The 19,019-nt window shown below is 35.4% G+C and overlaps 1 protein-coding gene across 32 annotated transcripts in view; it reads right to left on the bottom strand.

Annotated features, from left to right (window-relative positions):
• CLASP2 (cytoplasmic linker associated protein 2) overlaps nucleotides 1–19,019 on the bottom strand; it is a 145,008-nt gene that overhangs the window by 33,263 nt on the left and 92,726 nt on the right. For 9 of the 32 annotated variants that reach the window (XM_062510008.1, XM_062509990.1, XM_062509974.1 and 6 more), the window contains 6 exons: nucleotides 16,477–16,500; nucleotides 13,849–13,866; nucleotides 11,814–11,915; nucleotides 6,581–6,751; nucleotides 5,562–5,669; nucleotides 1,109–1,215 (listed from right to left, as the gene is read on the bottom strand). In XM_062510008.1, coding sequence (XP_062365992.1) covers nucleotides 1,109–1,215; nucleotides 5,562–5,669; nucleotides 6,581–6,751; nucleotides 11,814–11,915; nucleotides 13,849–13,866; nucleotides 16,477–16,500 — 530 coding nt within the window. Of the gene's footprint in view, nucleotides 1–1,108; nucleotides 1,216–1,877; nucleotides 1,941–5,561; nucleotides 5,670–6,580; nucleotides 6,752–8,715; nucleotides 8,743–11,651; nucleotides 11,679–11,813; nucleotides 11,916–13,848; nucleotides 13,867–16,476; nucleotides 16,501–19,019 lie in introns of all 32 variants that reach the window. The other 23 variants (XM_062509923.1, XM_062509886.1, XM_062509896.1 and 20 more) reach the window with 6 other exon arrangements.

Genomic DNA, 19,019 nt, shown 5'->3' with positions numbered 1-19,019 from the left:
CTTTTAAAGAACAGTATAGCTTAAGGAAGAATGGCATAACCAGTTTTAACTTAAGTGTCACATCTTGAAAACAAAGGAAAAAAAAACTAAACTTATGAGATGCTACATGCTGTGCTGGTTTTGGCTAGGCTAGAGTTAATTTTCTTCACAGTGGCTGGTGTGAAGCTGTGTACTGGATTTGTGCTGAACAGAGAGTTGATAATTGAGAGAGGTTTAGTTCTTGCTCACCTGGGCTCACTCAGAGCTGAGAGCTTTTCTGCTTTTCCTACTGCTATGCTGGACAGGAAGCTGGGGGTGAATGGGAAAAGACACAGCCAGGACAGGTGACCCAAATTGACCAAAGTGACATTCCTGACCATGTGACATCATGCTCAGTCTATAAAGTGGGGGAAAGAAAGAGGAAGAGGGGGATGTTTGGAGTGTTGGCATTTGTTTTCTCAAGTCACTGTTACATGTGATGGGACCCTGCTTTGTTTGAGATAGCCTGCCCATGGGAAGCATTGAATCAATTCCTTGTTTGGCTTTGTCTGGGTACATAGGGTTTTTTTTCCATATTAAACTATCTTTATCTCAACCCACAATTTTCTGGCTTTTACCCTCCTAATTCTCTCTCTGACACCAGTGGTGGGGGAGAGAGAGAGTGGCTGTGAGGGGCTTAGCTGCCCAGCTGTCTTTTTCTCTCTTCAGCATTGATCTCACCTGCTGTCAGACAGAAAAACTTTAAATGGTACTCAGGCTTCAGGTAAGCAGAAGGCTTTAGTTGCCATCATTCCCAGCTCTAAGAAGTCTTCAACCTATCCTGAAGTTTTCTGGCTGTTGTGAGAAACTGCTGGTTAGTTCTACCTGCTCCAAGTGGCTCCTTGGGTCACTCCAACAACAACAGTCCAAGACTGTTTCCTATCAGCCATGAAAAAAAGCACACTTCTCAAAAGTTAAAACTTCTGTAGGGAATAAAAATTCCACTACCTACAGCTCCAGCAACTCAGTTTCTTTTCTTTTTTCCCAAGAAGCCAATAAAACAATACATGACAAGTTCTTCTGCATGCTTAATGTATAGGAAACACTTAGAGAGCCTGTAACCTACACAGGGTAAGTGTGAGATTCTTACCAAAGCATCTGCTACTGCCTCTTCCACATCTGAACCTGTGTTCAGCACTCGCATAGCACTGACTGATGACGACAATCTACTCGACTGACTAATTCCAAAGCCAGTACCTGCTGCAATAACAAAAATAAATACAAATAATTAAATCACAGTAGAAAGCTGGGATGCAAATATCACATTCACTTATAAAAACCCAAGCAGAAGAAAAGCATTTACTTAACATTTTTAAGAAATTATGTAGGGGATAAAATAACTATTTTCATTCTGAAGTCTTTAGTGGTACATACAAAAGTAAAAATTCAAGTAAAAAGCCAGTCACCTACAAACATTCTGTTCCAACATCACATGGAAAAACCCCTATAAAATAACGGTTTTATTTGAAAAAAGTTTTGCTTTTTTAAAAGATCAATGTCTTCTTCATTTTGGGTTTTTGTTTTCATTTAGAAAGAAAACAAATAGAATAGGAAGACTATTGAGACTGTTGATTAGAAACTACGTGCACAAAGAATGCTCTACAAACACTAAAAAATGGAAAACCAAAGTTCTTCTGCAATTAAAAAAATGTGTTAAGGAAAAAAAGATTAACATTGGGGATGAGGCTGGAGACAAAATCTATCAACATAAACACATCTATCTGGATTAATAAAACCACAAAACTCAAATCAATATAAATAATGCTTTCTAAAACTGAACTACAAGAATAACCAAGTGGGTGGGGGAAAAAAAACCAGGATGACTGCACAGATGACAGCAAAGGGTACTCATCCTTCACCTGTGGCCCCATAAGCATCAGGAGCGTAGAGGGCACCAGTAGATCTGGAGTGATGTCTGGAAGCTGCAATAACAGGATTAAATAAAACCTATCTATGACCATGGAACTGAAGTGCTGCAATAGCTGCTCAGATGAACAAGAGAATATTTATCAAAAAGATGCAGCTTAAGCACAAGAAACTGAGTATTAAAATGAAGCAAAAATCTTCAGAGAAGTTCTTTGATTATACCAAATATGATTATACAGGTTTGTGTACACTGGACATTTCATGCAAATTTTTTTTAAAATTTACAAGATTCAGAGCAAGGTAAAAGCAAGTATGTATAAGTTCAAAGAATAAAAGGTGCACAGACACACATGCACACACTCACACAAAAACAGAATCATCAGAAATACCTAAAAAGTTACCAGTGCACTGACACTGGTCTTGCATTGTGGACTTAATTCTGTGTGCTCAAGTCACAGCCAGAGCTCACGTATCAAACATTATCTGCAAAGAGTGCTTCCTGCACAAACCTGCTGTGCTGGCAGCTGACAATTTGTACACACTTGAATTCTTGCCTATGTTGCAGACAACCTCAGTAAAAACTCGCCACTATGTAAATGAAAGTTAAAATTATCCAATTATTAAAAGTTTAACATAAGCCAGCCAATTAAATTAGTAATTCACATACTTACTATTTTATTGAAATAAATAAGATGTGAAATTGAAACTGAATTGGAACTGTTAGTTGCTACAACTCATTAAGATTCTTCAAAGATATGGAAACTGGAAACTGAACATCCTTAAGGATTTCTAAATAAAACTTGAGAACCCCACTCCTTATGGCACTTGTAAAAACCCGTTTTTTTAGTGATTCTGAAGAAAGCATTGTTAATATTTTCTTTCTTAAACCAAGAAATGTTTAAATCAAATGTGTTTTTAAACAAGTCAACTTTTTTCTTCAGTTCACTTAAGTTAGAATGTTATCACCACATAAATGACAATTTTAACTTGAACCCAAATGTCCACCCACAGTGGCAAAACCTCCAGATAAAATCTTATGATTTAATAAATAACTGTAAACGCAAATATTTTACTCCTGGATATATAAGGTAGCATAAAAAGAAACCAAATCAAATTAATAATCCTTTTCTCTGATTAACAAAGACCATTCAAGAATCTGATTTAAATCATGTAATGGAGACATGGACCAAACAACATTTTGGGAAGGATCTTTAACCTGAGTGCACTTCCACAATGATCCTAAGTCCTGTAAAGATCCCAGAAACAGCACCGTGTCTTTCCACATTAAGTTCTCCACTCCTTACATAAGGTACATTGATACACTTTATTTCTAACTAATCCTACATGAAGATGTTTGGCTAGGGATTTTCGTTTGGAATTAATGATTCGTGGAATACATGGCTCTTTGGAAAGTGTATCTCAGCATGGAAAACGAGGCAGGACTGAGGATGTCACAACACAGACATCACAGCTGACAGCTCTTTAAATACAAGCATTAATGGGATAAACTTACTTTCCTTCAATGAGCCCTGAAAATCAAAGGTTCAACTGAAAACTAAAAATTCAAACTTTAGGCAAGAAACGTGAAATGACTCCTGCCCATAGCTACATTGGAAGTATGCTGGACAAGTTTTTAAGACAGTGAAAACAAGTAGTATATATTGGGTGAAACCTCATTCCGAATCACATTTTCAAGAATATTCTTTGTATCCCTCAGATTAGAGAAATTGTTATGTATTTTCTTTTGCTGCTGCATTTTTTGAAAGGATGAATCAAAATAAGACTAAATGGACCCACAATAAGATGTTTTCTTAGCTAAAATATGGACATTATACTAGTCTGATATCTAATATTGACTGTGTTTAACAAAAGTGAATTAATGGCTCTTATCTCCAAGTTTTTAACTTTGTACTGAGACATGAAATTACATAAACACTTCATACCAATGTATACAGTGAAGCAATTATGTCGCATTTAAGTAATTTTGTACACTAAAGAGGGATAAAATCCATTTTATTTTGTGCTCATAAGCAAAAATTTCTGTGCTGACAATGAGGCAATACAAATTATATTCCCCTCTTCACCCCTATGTCAAACTGCCTCTAGCTCTACACAGAGCTGAATTTGCCTTATTTCTTCTTTCACTTGTACCAACAAAACACTTAATGACACTGTAAATAATTCAAATGAAAAGTAATTCTAAAAGGAATCTTGATTTATTCCCAGTATAATTTCCTTTTTTTTTTTTTTTTAAAACCGGTCCTGGATTCCTATACAAGTTAGTTTGCATTCCCTGTGCTATCAGACCAGTATATTCCACCAGTATAGGTACTTGTTCTGATACCTGAATCATAAAACTGAAATACCTAAATAAGAGTTGGCATTTAGTTAGTGGCATTTATCCCAGCAACACATCTCATGGTATTGCCTAATGCAGACTTCTTAAGATAGTAAGCATTCAACCAATTACAAAGTGTAAATCTGATCTTGCCTGAGCACAATTCAAGCCATAAGGCAGCAAAAGAAGCACAAAGAATTCTGCAAAATACCCTTGTTTTTAAAAGAACAGAAGATACATGTGTACTTAAACACAATTTTCCAGCTGTGCTTCAGAAAAAAAGATACAGGTTTCTTAATGGTTCTGCATAACATCTACTTTTAGTATCACTTCCCAATTAAACACCGTCTGGGCAAACTAGCATTAGTTACTGAAACAGCTTTCATGCAATTAAGCTGTACTCTCTCAGTAAAACCATGGCTGGCAGTAAGCCCTAAGAAACCACAACATATGTCCATTGCTAATTAGGACTACAGTTGGGTGCCTCAATTTGAGACAGAAACCAGAGATTTACTATTTTCAGACTATGTTTAACAGCTAGTATTATAAAGTCCTTAACTGTAAGCTACACTGAACAAACCAAATAAGAAGTATACATATTGAAGACTAGGTCAGACAAGGATAACATCAAAGAGATCTGTTTCAGATTCAATTGCAAAGAGAGAGCTCAGTTACCAAACAAGCAAAAAACCCAACCCAATCCAGAAACCCAACATGTAAAAGCACTTTAAGCAAAATTAACTGTCAACTTTGTAGTCACCTTGACAAGGACACACGGAGATGAAAACCTTCCCTAATCTATAACAAACATGTTAAGGTAGTTTTAAAATAATATTCTTACACCTCAATGACATCTCAAAAACAGATTGATAATCTTGCAAAACCTTGCAATTTATGTCAAACCAATAGGTGCTGACCATTTAGCTAAGGGGACATAAGTGTATTTTCTCTTTACACACTAAAATATTCATTGACTAGGTAGAAAATTTTGAGCAACAGCTGACCCTGCACTGGGGTACCCAAGAAATGAGTGTTGCAATGAAAAGAGAAACATGTAACTTCAAAAAGGAGTTCCTTTTCAAAATGGCATCTAGGCACTGTGCCTCACACACCTCTCTAGACTTGGTACTTCAGACTAAGTCTAGCAAAGCCTGTATTTTTCCCATGTGCAGCCCATTCACACATTGGTCAATTTTTGATTGGGATAAGTGGGGGGAGAGTCAAAGTAAGGGAGAACATAGTGGCAAGCTACAAGCTAAATGAACAAGGGACAGATTCGTTAGTTGCACGTAAGGAAGGGCACGGACAGCCATGCACGACAAGGGCTCCAAGTACTTACCGAGGGGTGGGAAAGAGCGGACAGGGCTCGTGTCCCTGCTACTTTCACGGCTGGCCTCCCTGCTGCAGCCCTGACTCACACTAGGCCGAGGAATGCGGCTGCCTCGTGCTAGTATGATTCAGGGTGCAGACAAACAGCGGCACAGAAGGGAGAAGACATAAGAAAAGTTGCAGTTTTAATGCAATTCTGTTTTGCAGTAAGGTCAAAGATGCATTTCTAAGAAAAGACATTGATGATTATGTCGCTTTTTAAGTCATAACCTTTTTTACAGACTTTCTTGATTGTACTGGATTAGTCTAAGTGTAGCCAGTTCAATGAAATTATTTCTTTGCACAGCTTAAAATGGAAATTTACCAAGTCTTTACAGAATGGTTGAAAGACCCTTTGGAAAGGATGGAGAAAAAACAAGCAACGCTGGATAATGACTGAGAATTTGTGCTCAAGATCAAGTTACTCAACAGTAGCACCAATGGAAAACCCCACAGCTTTCTAAAGATGAAAAATAAAAAAATCATGCAGCTAAGAAAAAAACAAAAAATACAAAGGAAGAACAGCATCAATACCATTAAAATCAACAGATGTTTTTCAGTAACACTGTTTGCAGTAAAGTGTAATTGAATTATACTGTGAGGCTGAAGACATGTAACTTTCATTTTAGCATCATAGCATTTACACACATGCGCGCACACACACAGAAGACATGAAGTAATGAAGAACGTATTTTCAAAATGGTATCACGCTTTCATTCAAAGGATATGGGTATTTTGGGCTTGAAGTGAAAAAAGAGAAGAAAGGGAGGTGAGGAAAAGAACAACTACAACATTCTGATAAGAAAAATCTCAAATTTTAGTTTCAGTTTAAAACTGTCTTGCATATCAAAAACTAGTCTCAGAAAACAGCTACATTCTATGATGTATTCTATTTTTTTCATCCATCTATAACTAAATACCAGCTGTAGATATCCAGCACTTAAATAAGAAGGACTATAAAGAAACCAAGAATTACTTGGTGACTCTTACCTACAGACAACCTAGAAGGACTAGCTTCTCTACTGCATCCCTGACTTCGTGGGATTTTGCTCCGCTTTTGTACAGCTGCAGGATTCACCAACACCCTCTGAACTCCTGTGTTCATAGTGGAAAGTGTGGTTGTTGTCAGAACTCTTCCAGGAGACCCAGATCTACTGCCAGCTGAAGGCAGAATGAATGAGTAAATATTAGCAGGGTGGACAGCATAGTGGACAAACAATCATGGCTAAAAAGAAAATAATACCTTAAGTTAGTAGAAAGGTGGCGGTAGATTGAAATTATCAGGAAAAACTTAAAAGGTAAAAACATGAACTAGAACACCTTGGTCCAAGTTCTTACAGTACTACACACAAGGTAGTTAAAATTATCAATGCAAGGAAGCACTTGACATGGTATTTAGCACTACATAAGCTCAAGAAACCACAATTATTATTTGTGGACTTTGTCAAGAGTTCCAAGGTCTCTAAAATGAATGCTGCTGTGTACAGTTTTTTTAAGCTACGCTGTCTCATTTCCCACTTACCACATTCTTTATTAATAAAGAAAAACAAATGAACTAACCTGTTAGAAAGTTAAAGGGAGCAACTTTAAACTAGGATTTCATAATTATCCCAGCTCTTCCAATGCAACCAGTGTTATAATTAAATAATGTGATTTCCCTAACATTTAAACTCTTCTCCCTTGCTTTCAAAGCATGGCGTCTTCAAGCACTATTCTGACATTAAATAAAACGTGACTGAAGACAATTAAGGTACTCATGTACATTTCTGTGGAGGTTACCCCACAAATTACAGAAAATCTTCAATTAGTTTTAAGCAAGCTAAAAAATTGATTAAGACATATTTAAATGTCTTAAATTTCTGTTAACTAAAACTGCATATTAAAAAGTACTACATATCTTCAAGATACTGTATCACTACCAGAAACTCCGGTCACTTATCTTTAACTTTGATATTCCAGTTACAGAACATTTAAGTTCTAAGTTCTTAACAGAGAATTCACTCTTCCCTAGCTGTAACTGATTTATATCACCAGCTGATAATAATATATTGTTTCCAACTGCAGAATTCAAGAAATATGACCAAATAAAAAGCAAAATAGAATTTCAAACAAAGACTGATGTACATTTTTTGAACCTTTAATGAATCTTTAAAAAAAAATCAGGTAACTGTATGACCACTGTGATGCTATCAGATTTACAGACAACATGCAACTTTTCAAGTGAATTTCATGGGTTACTTCTTATGAGGCACATTGAAAAAAGGATACAGGTTGACTAAAGCTTGACTATATGAGAAAAGAAACAAAATCCCAAACAAAACAAAATATATGCTGTGTGGAAGTGAGAAATCCAAAAAAATATATCATGCATATACTTTCAGATTCACTGTTTGAATTCAAACTTGAAATGATTACTTAGCAAAATCCCTTTTCCAAACTATGGACCTATTCAGCAGAAATGATAAATAAATTATTATACAGCCTAGAAAAAAACAAGCACAACTTCTATAGCAACAGAAGAATAAGCAAACCTATAAAACTGCTGTGATGTGCAAAAATTAAGGGTTTGACAGTTCCTTCATATCAGGTTATTTCAACTTAGACCTGATATTACCAAGATTTCTCCATCTTTTGTATCTCTTTAAAACAATAAAAACATTGCAGAAGGTATCACTGTGCTGCAGACTTGTACATTTTCTTCAATAGGTCAGAAATCTGAACTTACTCTTCTCAGAATATTCAGAAGAAATGCAACATCTTGTTCTAATACTTTACTTCATCTTTCTATAATCCGACCTACAAAGAGCACCACTGCAGTGTAAATGAACTGAATGCAGCTAAATAGCCTGAAAATACTATGATAGTAATAGTACAAGCATACTCTTGTCAGCATTACCAATACCAGCAGACCTAAGTGAGCTGAATGACAAAAGAAAGATTACTAAGGCACTATTTCAAACCCTTCCCATCTCTCCTGCTTTCTAAGTAAGGATTACGCCCAATTAAGTGACATGCAGCATATGCAAAAAAGCCAGCCAGAATTTCTGCTGAATAGGGTCCTTAAATGAGGTATGTCAAACAGGTGATCAAACAATAATATGTATGCAAACTCTGTAGACTCTTACCACCAATGGGGTTAGCAGACTGTGATCCTGAACAAGTGTAAAGGCAGGATAAGGGTAAGGATTTATAATCCGTGAAGAGGGAGGGAGCAGAGCAGATTAAAAAATGAATGGCAAATGGAAATAAGAAAGCTTTAGTCATTTCACACAGGAAAAAAAGCCACAAGGGGTTTATCCTAAAGCAGTGCTATTAAGTAGCTTCCACAACTGAAGAATTAAACTCAGATGCTATGTACAAAGCAGATGAAGCAAAGCTGCACAAGCAAATTACAGTTCTTCAGCTTTCTTATCAACAACTCAACACTGAAGAATTAAATTTCAATTAAGCATGAAACTGTAGCCTGCATATTATTTGAAAAGAATACTACATTGCCAAAAAGGCTCAAGAAGTTCAACAGCTGAAGAAAAATTACACACAAGATCAAAACTTTGTTTTTTGAGACACAACAGTAAAGGAGCTGAGCTGCAGGTGTGGTGGATGACCAAAACAAAAAAAACAAATTCACAATGGCACAACTGAAAAGACTTGCATATAATTTTTCATTTTCCTTTTTAATACTAATCTTGAGTATAAAAGGAAAAAATCTGTTTCCATTCAGAAATTCTCTGAATGTTGACTGTAATGCAATTCTAGCATACGCTGTTGAATTATCCGACAACCAAACCGGAAAGAAGAGGAAAAAAATGTAACCATTTTTTCCCATAGGAAAGAATAAAATAATCAGGCATTTACTTTACGTTAATTTAAAAATAGAAGAGGGCTTTAAAAACCCAAAAAAAATTTTTTTTGTAAAAGCATTCAAATTTGCAAGTCTTTCATAAAATGATTTTTGAACAAAGATAGCTGTAACCCAAAAATTAACAAAAGCATTTGTGCTACAGTGGTTTTTTAAGAAAATAATAGCTTAAATCTAATAGGAAGCTATTCTCTCATTATATAAGCTGGGGAACTAAAACAATCCCCTGTATGGAAACATTAAGCATCACGCTTCACACAATGCTGTGAAAATTTTCAGTCACATAAAGAAGCATCACCCAAATAGCTGGCATACAGTGCCTGAGAATTCTCCTTCGCTTGTCCTTTTGTATTTGCCCTGTTTATCTTCCATAAAACATCTCAGAATTCTTGTTCTCCCCCACTGACACGTTATAATGACCTACTTGAAGCAATCAGTTCTGAATAGAAGTAGTAATAAAAGGCTGTAAGGATGTATTCACGCATCTAATTTTCACACATCATCATATGTAGTCAGATCAAGGTATCTCAATATCAGTTTATCTCTTTAGACATTAATACTGTGTAAAAATGAAAAAAAAAAACAACCCTTGCATTATTAGTAAAAAAACTGTAAAGGCTTAATTTTGCTTCTCTGGATATACAGTTATTTAATGTTATATGACAGTGATCATCACGAAAGTATTATACTGCTACCTAAATTTACCCTCTCCCCCAGACATTTATCAAACATCTTCACTTTTTAAGAATTTACCAAAACTATTCCAAGTACAAAAGCATTTTCAAAAAGTTTAATTCCAAACTTTCCTAATACTAAGGAAAAAATTGTTACAGACACTGCTTATAGTTTTTCATAGCAGGGAAAAGGGGATTAGAAGGAACTTTACCTTCCCTCCCTCTTAAATCATTCACATATCCTTTGCTTATGGTATAGTGTAGCCATCTGTAAAACAAGTTTTAGAGAACTTTTGTCCCAACCAATAATGACTCATTTTCAGGCTCTCATTTCACAAAACTTCTGGGATTAGAGCACTTGAGGGAACTTCTACTGAATTTCAGTATGCTATATTTATCTGTTCACATTGTTTGAAAGCTTTATTTCTGTAAACCTGCAAACACTGGATCAGGTTTGATCCAACTGTACTTGCTGGCAAATGAAATTATGCAAAACGGAATGGCAAGTACTCTAACAGGACAAAAACAACTACTACCTGCTTTTGAAACTTGTAAAATAATTCTATTTATGACAGATGCAGTCATTACAATGAAGAAAAATGCTTCTGCCATTAAAAACACTATTAAAGGGTTATACTAAAAAAAGTGGATATGGTTAGTGATTTCAAACTGCATTGAAATTTTGAAACATGGTGAAATTTACTGGTTTAGAACATTAGATCTGACAATTTATACTAGTGGGAAGTTAATTTTAATTTTATTGTGCATTTGTCTTCCTTTCATTCATTTAGTTGCATTTCACCTAATTAGACAAAGATAAGAATATGAAAATGCTACAGAGCTTAGTCAGAAAACGTCTGTTAGAGACATCAGATGTGTGGACGAATTGCTGTAGGTCAGCCAGTGCCAAAGAGTGTGAGGTAAACAGGTCTTTTTAACTAATGACTGAGTGCTTGGCTAGATTGAAAACACTGCACGTGCTTTGGTTACTAAACACACACAGAAAATTACTGTGGATTAGCTGACACACATTAAATTGCTTGTTTTAAATTTGACTCAACACAAGCTAAGTAACTGATTGTAAAGGGAGGGGTTATTATTTTTCCTTCAAAGAACAGTTAAATAAAGGCAAGAGCTGTAGCACAAAAAAAAAAAGAAGTGTATATCCAAGAGCTACAGCAGTGCCTACCTTTAAGTGCAAATGGGTATTTCTAGCTAAAATAAGACTTGTTTAAAAATGAAAAATTAGATATCACAGGTAACAATAAAGACACCATTCACTCTACCCATTATTCTTTATTACTAGCCCATGTTTACTAGCCTTTCACATTGGGGAAGTCAGAAAAGGGGGGAAAAGAATGTTGAGAAGTTATAATTGAAGACAGAATTTAAGGATAGATTTCACTTCTGACTGCATTATCTAATTTAATTGGCAAAATAAGACCTAACCTAGTATTTTGTCTAGAGAAAAACAACATGAATCAGAAAAGCATGCAAATACCACTGACCCAAAACACTGAAAAAATACCTTCATTTTGGTCTGGCGATGATGAACCTAAGGCACAGAACAACAACTCAGTATGTAGCTTTTTAAAAAAAATTAACTTTGACTGTAGCCATTGGTCAATGAATATATGCTTAAGAATTTGGCCTCTTTATCAGGTATACCTGATAAACAGAAAATACATACGCTGAGATTGTGACACCACTTTGGTTCTACTTCGTCCTCTGGAATCTGTTTTAGAATTTCCAATACCAACAGAAGGGGTTGAGAGCTTTGATCGTATACGACCTAGAAAAGAAAAATGGCATTAAATCAGTTTTTCACAGTCAGGTAGGAAGCAGAGTATCAGTAGTATTTACTAATATTTTCTTAAGCTTCTGTGTATAAAAGAAACACAGTGTAACTCAACTGGTGACAATTCGCTTGGGATAATTAGTAGAAACTTGAACACCTTGAGGAATTTAATAGCTGAGGAAGCAAAATACTTCTCCTCTGATGCTACATGTTTCAGTAAACAATTTTCATATTACACCTTCAACACCCTGGACTGATTACCTAGTTCTTCCTTCTGACATATATATGTTGATTACATGAAAATAGGGAATGTTCACTCAATATAACGCAATGGAAACACTAATGTTGCTGTATCAGGTAGTCTTCTCATGATTACATGAGTTTGTAATTCTACTTTTGCTGTCATAAAACTACAGAATAGGATTCTGAGCTTTCTTCCTAACTTCACACCTCTTTTTAGAAATTTAAATACTAGTTTTTTTATTACTAAAGATTCTACTGTTTTCCTGGTCCCAGTCATACAGACTTCTACAGGATTTCCCAAGCCTTCTAGAGCATTTTGCAAAAACTAAAGACATTTAAGTACTTCTCATGGCAATGAGAATAACATGATATAAAGAAATACTGCTCTCCCCAATAGACAGAAAAGCTGAGCAAGAGAAAAATTAAACTATCTAAAAATAAAACAAGAGATTCACTTTTCTTTAGAATGCCAAATGGCAAATGACAAATTCTCTTTGGTTTGGTCAAACCCTTCTGCATTGCTAGCCATGTTCCTTATAACATCCAGCATATACAAAGAAATTACAAAAAGAAGGAAGACCCCAGTTATCTGAATTATAGCTAACAGAAAGATCATTCATAAGAGAAAACAGTGGTGTTGTATAAATTTCCTAAGCCAACAGAAAAATCAAAACCAAACTCATGCTAACCATAGTTCTTCTAAATTGCAAGAACAAACCCCCAAAAGTACAGGGTGGATCTAGCTCAACAAGCTCAACAGTTTGAAACACAGCATAATTAAAATATTGTCTAGACATGCTGAGTCAATATTTGACCTAAAATAATTAGGTACACAGACTGTTTAGTTCTAGCCTCTTTAGGCTTTCCACAGCAGAATTTGGAGACCAGCCAAGCTAATATTATTCATCCAAGTAGAGGGAATAGCCATAGATGAGTCTATAAGAAGAGAATCAGGATAAAGGAGGTTATTCACTAAACTATTAGAAAACAATCGGCTCAACAAGAATGGTTAGATTAACTAGTCCAAACTCTACTAGTTATCCCCATGCAAGGGCAATGTTTTCCCACTAAGTGCTATGAGACTGCAAGGCATGTAATTCAGAATTTGACCTGAAACCTAGGAATACAGAGTGCCACTATTTCAATACTATGTTAAAATATCACCTGCAACCTGTTTCAGTTTCATCAATGTAAAATAAACCAGTTTGTGTATCTGAGTTAAATGAACTGTTAACTCATTTGGAGTCTTGGCATCCATTCACTAAAGGCAGGTTTAAATGTTAATAACAGATTGAAAATTAGCTTCCAAGTCTCAACGAGATGACTAATAGTAGCACCTGCTTCCCAGAGCATGAACACATTTGATGAAATATTCTGTGACAAGATTTGCTTTAAAAAACAAATACAAAATTATAAAGCCCCTGTATTTTCACAGTATAAATGTTAAGCAATGATACTTAAGACTGCAGATGAGTAATTGAGAATTAAAATAAAAGTAAAAGAATGTTAAAAATAGTACATGACAACAAGGTATTAGATGCATAAGCTGTTAGTCCATAAGCCCATATCTGTCATGAACCTTCACAAAGCCCAAAAACACCAAGTTCTACTTTTAAAGCCTCATTTGTATCAATGAAAATACAAAGCTGAAAATATTAGCTAGTCTAACAAAGTAGTTTCTTACCATCTTCAGAAGCTGTTCCTAAACAGAAAAAATAATAAAACACATGATATTCCAAACAATACTATGTATTTCAAATTTCTTTTTGAGATTAATCTTGGGAATCTTGACAAATTTTATCAAGTCAAGAGAGCTGAAGCTTTCATGTTGCAACTCCGTAACTGAACTAAAGTAAAATTATCAAGAAAATATCTATACTACACTGATAGCAATTTACAAGAACACAATGCACATCACTGCATCCAAACCACAAGAAATTCAACAGAAAAAAATTACATCCATGAAATCAGTCAACAATACAGATCAAAACGGACATTAAAAAAATACTGCAATGCAAGATCTTCTGAAAATATGAAACATACTACTATACATAACCTCAGAGAAAAATACAGAGACAGTGTTTCCCACACTGGACAGTGTTAATTTAATAGGAACTGTCAGCAAGGAGGATTTCTCTGTATTAAGCCTGTGATTACTCTGAAGATACATATGCACAAGACCAAATCTTGCTCAACAACATGGAAGGAATACGAGCTTGCTGAAATCAGATTAACTTGGACAAGTATGCTGAGCTTAAAAAGGCTTCATTTTTGACAATGTGAGAGTCACACAAGCCTTTCTCCCATCAGTACCTAGGAACTGATGGGACCCTGTGTCACTGGCAGTCCTTCTTTTAAGTTCCTTTGAAACAGATCTTATTATGGAAAAAAATATACAGTATTAATGATAATGTTAAATCCCCCTAAAAATCCAAAGGGTACTTCCATTTTTATATTCACTCTCTACCATTTCTGCCTTATAAGAGAACTACAATGATGAAAACATCTGTTAGTGTCTTTGGCTAGCCTGAACTTAGTCAGATTTGCTGGGAAAGTTCTCTCATGTAACAGTATCTTCACTGAACTATTTTTAAAAACTCCCTCTAAGAAATTAGTTCAGTGTATATTTCAATGCTTCTTCATAAAATCAGTTACAGTAATACGTATGTAGGAGTGCCTCAAAGTTTTCCAGATCAAATTTGCCAGTTTGCAAAAACTCAAAGCCAAAAAAACCAAACCCTTCCAAAACCCTGAGCTACCCCTCCAAATCTAACAGTCTTGCAGAGCTTGATCATGGAAGGCAGATTCTACGCAACACCTAAGACAGGTTAACAGACGACAGCTGCTCCTAAAAGGGGTGGTTCTGTTTCTCTTTGCTCTCATGAAATCAGTTCTATGGAGTTTGTTCCCCTACAGTAATCAATAATGGAATATCACAAGGTGCTAACAAAAAAAGTGATAAAAAATATGTGGACAAGATTAGTGGGAAAACAAAAAATGGTTAGCTCGTCCTGGTGGTGGTTAGATTGGAACTATGTTTTTTTATGTTTTCATTCCATCTTGCAGATCATATGTAGAGATACTCTGATCAATTGTAGAGCATTTGTCTTGCTGATTTTAAACAGAAATGTGCATCATATCATTAGCTGTGACTTCGGGTCAGAACAAAAGAAAAAGAAAAGGCCATGTTTCTTATGCCTACATGGACCTAAGAACCTTTATTTCTGGTGACAATATCCAAAGCTCAAGATTTGCTATAAATAACAGCTATACACAAGGGCTACTATATGTAGCCTAAGGAAATGTAACATGGAAATAAGCAATACAGACTCTACTATCCTGTAGAAACACTCCTCATTTATTAAACTAGTCTTGATATCTTCAGTGCTCAAAACCAGCTCCAATTCTTTCAAGAAGTATCTGTGTTTTGTATTCAAGATTCTGGTTTAGAAATCTACCTTCTTACTATTTTAATTTCTATGAGATACATTTGCTTCCAATGATCTACTCATTCTTCCAAACATGCACAGTTAATAAATGTGACACAAAATATTAAATAAGCAGCAAACTTGTTAAGTGCTCATTAAGTTCTCCCAAGCAATAAATTAGAACTGCAATCACCAAGCAGCAGGCTGGGACTGTCACTTTATTATATGTGAAGTATTATTTGCACACACCTAAAACAATTGCTACAAGAAGCTTGATGCTCAACTGCTTTGTAGTCCCTCCATGTGCTTGTAACGGAGTGAATTAAGAAAAAGCAAGTGCTAAAACTTAGGTGGAATACTTGGTAAGCTATTTTAACAGGTAGGTCTTCTTCACAAATGTTTAATACAGTTACAATGTACTGCAGAATTTACAGGCACTTAAAATTATGCAGTAAGGCTAGAGTTTTTTTGTTTTTGCTTTTTTTATATTTATGTGGTAAAGCATCTTCTGCTCTCCCACTACTGTTCTGATAAGTCAAAAAAATTGACTTTACTGGAAGTAGATTAATTTTAAAAGCATATATTTAACTAGTTAAAATCAGCATTTAACAATTACTAAACTGCTCTGTAATTAACAGAGCTTCTTTTAAAAAAGAGGGGTAATGTCAGATTTCTGATAACATTGCTGATACAGATCAAACATTCATAAAATTGACAAATACAGCAATAACACATATAAGACATCTAGATTATACAGGAGTTAATGGGACAGCATAGTATTTTGTTAATGAACAGACAAATATATTAAACATCAATACTTTTACATAAAAGACACTTTATTAGATAGTTAATAGAATTAGAGGACAGTCTAAATAATTTCTTACCATCCATCTTGTCAGAATTATCCTCTTTGTTGAAAAAGCAGGAAAAGAAATACAGAAAACTTAGTGTGTTAGACTAAAGGTGTTCACAGAAGAGTCATAAAACATTAACTGAGGAAAATACATTAATATTGAACACAGCAGACATGTTTATCTAATTAATGCATGTATAAGCTACCTTAAGCAAAGTTGGTTTTGCTCAGTGCAAGGTACAAAATTACAAAACAGGGTACAAGTACCCAGCACAGGGATACAGATTCTGCATTTCCCAGATTTGAGAAAACCCTTACAGTAAAACGTTTATGAATTGTTTCATTCTTGGTATGAACAGTTACCGAAGTATTGGTACATATTTATATCATTACTGAACCATATACTTATACTTCTTATGAAATGTGCTTCTGAGCATGAAGCCCCACCTGGGGTAAGGGACAGGAGGAAAAAAATAGCACAATTAAGACAGAGGCAAAATGAGAGAAAGTTTCACTCTGGTTTAAAAGCGTTAAATATTTACCAGTTCAGTGTAAGGTAGTGCATAAATACTCTGACAGTAACAATCAAAATTAAAATATTTAGCATGAGACATACATAATTACAGCTCCAGCCTCCTCAATAAGAACATTAATACCCAAGGATGTCCAAGACAGTCAACACTTAAAATAACTAGAGAGTATCCTCCTGCTTCTCGAATAGTCTTTCAATAAATCTTAAATAAGCAAGAGTTCTTCTTTTAATAATGAAAAGGGAAAAGATTGGTGAACACTATTATGGATTACTACGCTTATAAGCTTCTGGCCTTCTGAGGCTTTAAATTTGGCAGCTGTGTAAGCAAAAGGTTTCTCTGCAAGCTAGACTGAAAATAAATTCAAGCTCTAGGAGACAATATCATTTATTTTGGTACTGACTACAACACCTAAAGGAAGTGGACAGCATTTCGTAAATAAAGCAACATTGCCTAGGTCTTTCTGGACCATAGTCAGCATTAGCTTGATAGTTCTGTCATTTACCTTACATATTTGGGCTACTATAAATAGATCCCTTAAAAATGAAGAGGAAACAACTTTACAAATTAGCCCATTTTCTGAAACATGGCACTTGCTTGGATTTGCACTCCATTCATTTTAAGATTACCTTCAGAAAACCAGGAATAAACAATATTTTGAAGCTAATTCACAACAAACAACAATAACACTGTTTACATGGTATGTATAATTCAAATTACCTTACCAGTTAAAAACCTGTTAGGAGATTGAGCCAAGATTAGTCAAGTAGTTCTGCTTTTATGTGACTGCAAAGAAACCTTGGTGTCCTTGACTACCACTGCCCTTTCACTGTCTGCACTAGAATTTGACTTCTACTGTAATTTGCCAGTACTAGGTTATTTTGTCACTTTTAATGACCATCATACTGTTCTTCCCATGTGACTGCATCTGCTCGTAAGGTAAAGCTTTCCAGCAACTTAAATCCTTCAAATGAATAGGACCTGGACTTATTGCTTACTATTCCTCTCCCCCATTCTCACTTGTCCACTCAATAAATTACTGAGAACAAGCTATTTCTGTTATCCTCCTGCATAAATCCACCAGTGTTTACTTCACTGGAAACCTCCATGCCCTTCTCAACCCTTGCTTACAAAATTCTTGGCATGAATCAGATATTGCTTAAAATGTTCTAAAAGCAAACCAATACTCCAATTAACAGCTAATTTTCTGTGCAAGTCTTAAGATAATATAGTCTCTTCATTTGAGCAGCATAAAGACATTAAGAGAGCAGGATCTATCTCTTTGTTTTCATTTTGACTTTTCCCTCTGTCACTATGCTCTATGCCACTTTTACTTCTCTGAATGGCAGCTTTGTCTGAGGTTCAAAATACGTTTCATTGCACATCAAAACACACCAGGCAATACTCTGGTCTTGGAAAATAATCATCCCACATATCTCAGGCTTTTAGGCATTAAGTTAGGAGGAACTGACAATTCCAGAATTATAGAATGGTTTGAGTTGGAAGGGATCCTAAAGATAACCAAGTTCCAACCCCCTTACATGTGCGCAGGAACACCTTCTACTGGAGTGCTTTGCTCCAAGCTTGATCCAGCCTAGTGTTGAACACAGTTAGGGATGGGACATCCACAATTTCCTTGGGGAACCACCAGGGCATCCCCTCCATCAAGCAGCCTCATGTTGATGTCCACCCGCGACCCAGCAGGTTCTGGTGCCCCCCCTGTGGACACCAGAGGGAGCTCACATCCAAAAATGCTATTCCAAGTACCAAGTATTCCTCTAAAGTTGAGACTGCTCACTTTTTAAATTAACACTAAAATCAATGCTGTTCACAGCATTTCAAGTGGGCCCTGATGACAAAAAGAATCAACTGATTTTAGATAGCTTTTAAGTTTTGATTATAAAAAGCACAACCAAAACCTTCGCAAACCACAGCCTATATGTATGTTAACATCTACCCAAACACAATGCAAATCAGAACCGTATCATTTCTTTGTGTCTTGTAATCACCTGTGGCCATACTAAAATTAGAAAATGTCTCTCCT

The sequence above is a fragment of the Cinclus cinclus genome, chromosome 1, assembly GCF_963662255.1.
Source record: "Cinclus cinclus chromosome 1, bCinCin1.1, whole genome shotgun sequence".
Taxonomy (NCBI): Eukaryota; Metazoa; Chordata; class Aves; order Passeriformes; family Cinclidae; genus Cinclus; species Cinclus cinclus.
The sequence above is the reverse complement of the archived record's forward strand: the minus strand, read 5'-3'. Positions and strand labels throughout refer to the sequence as shown.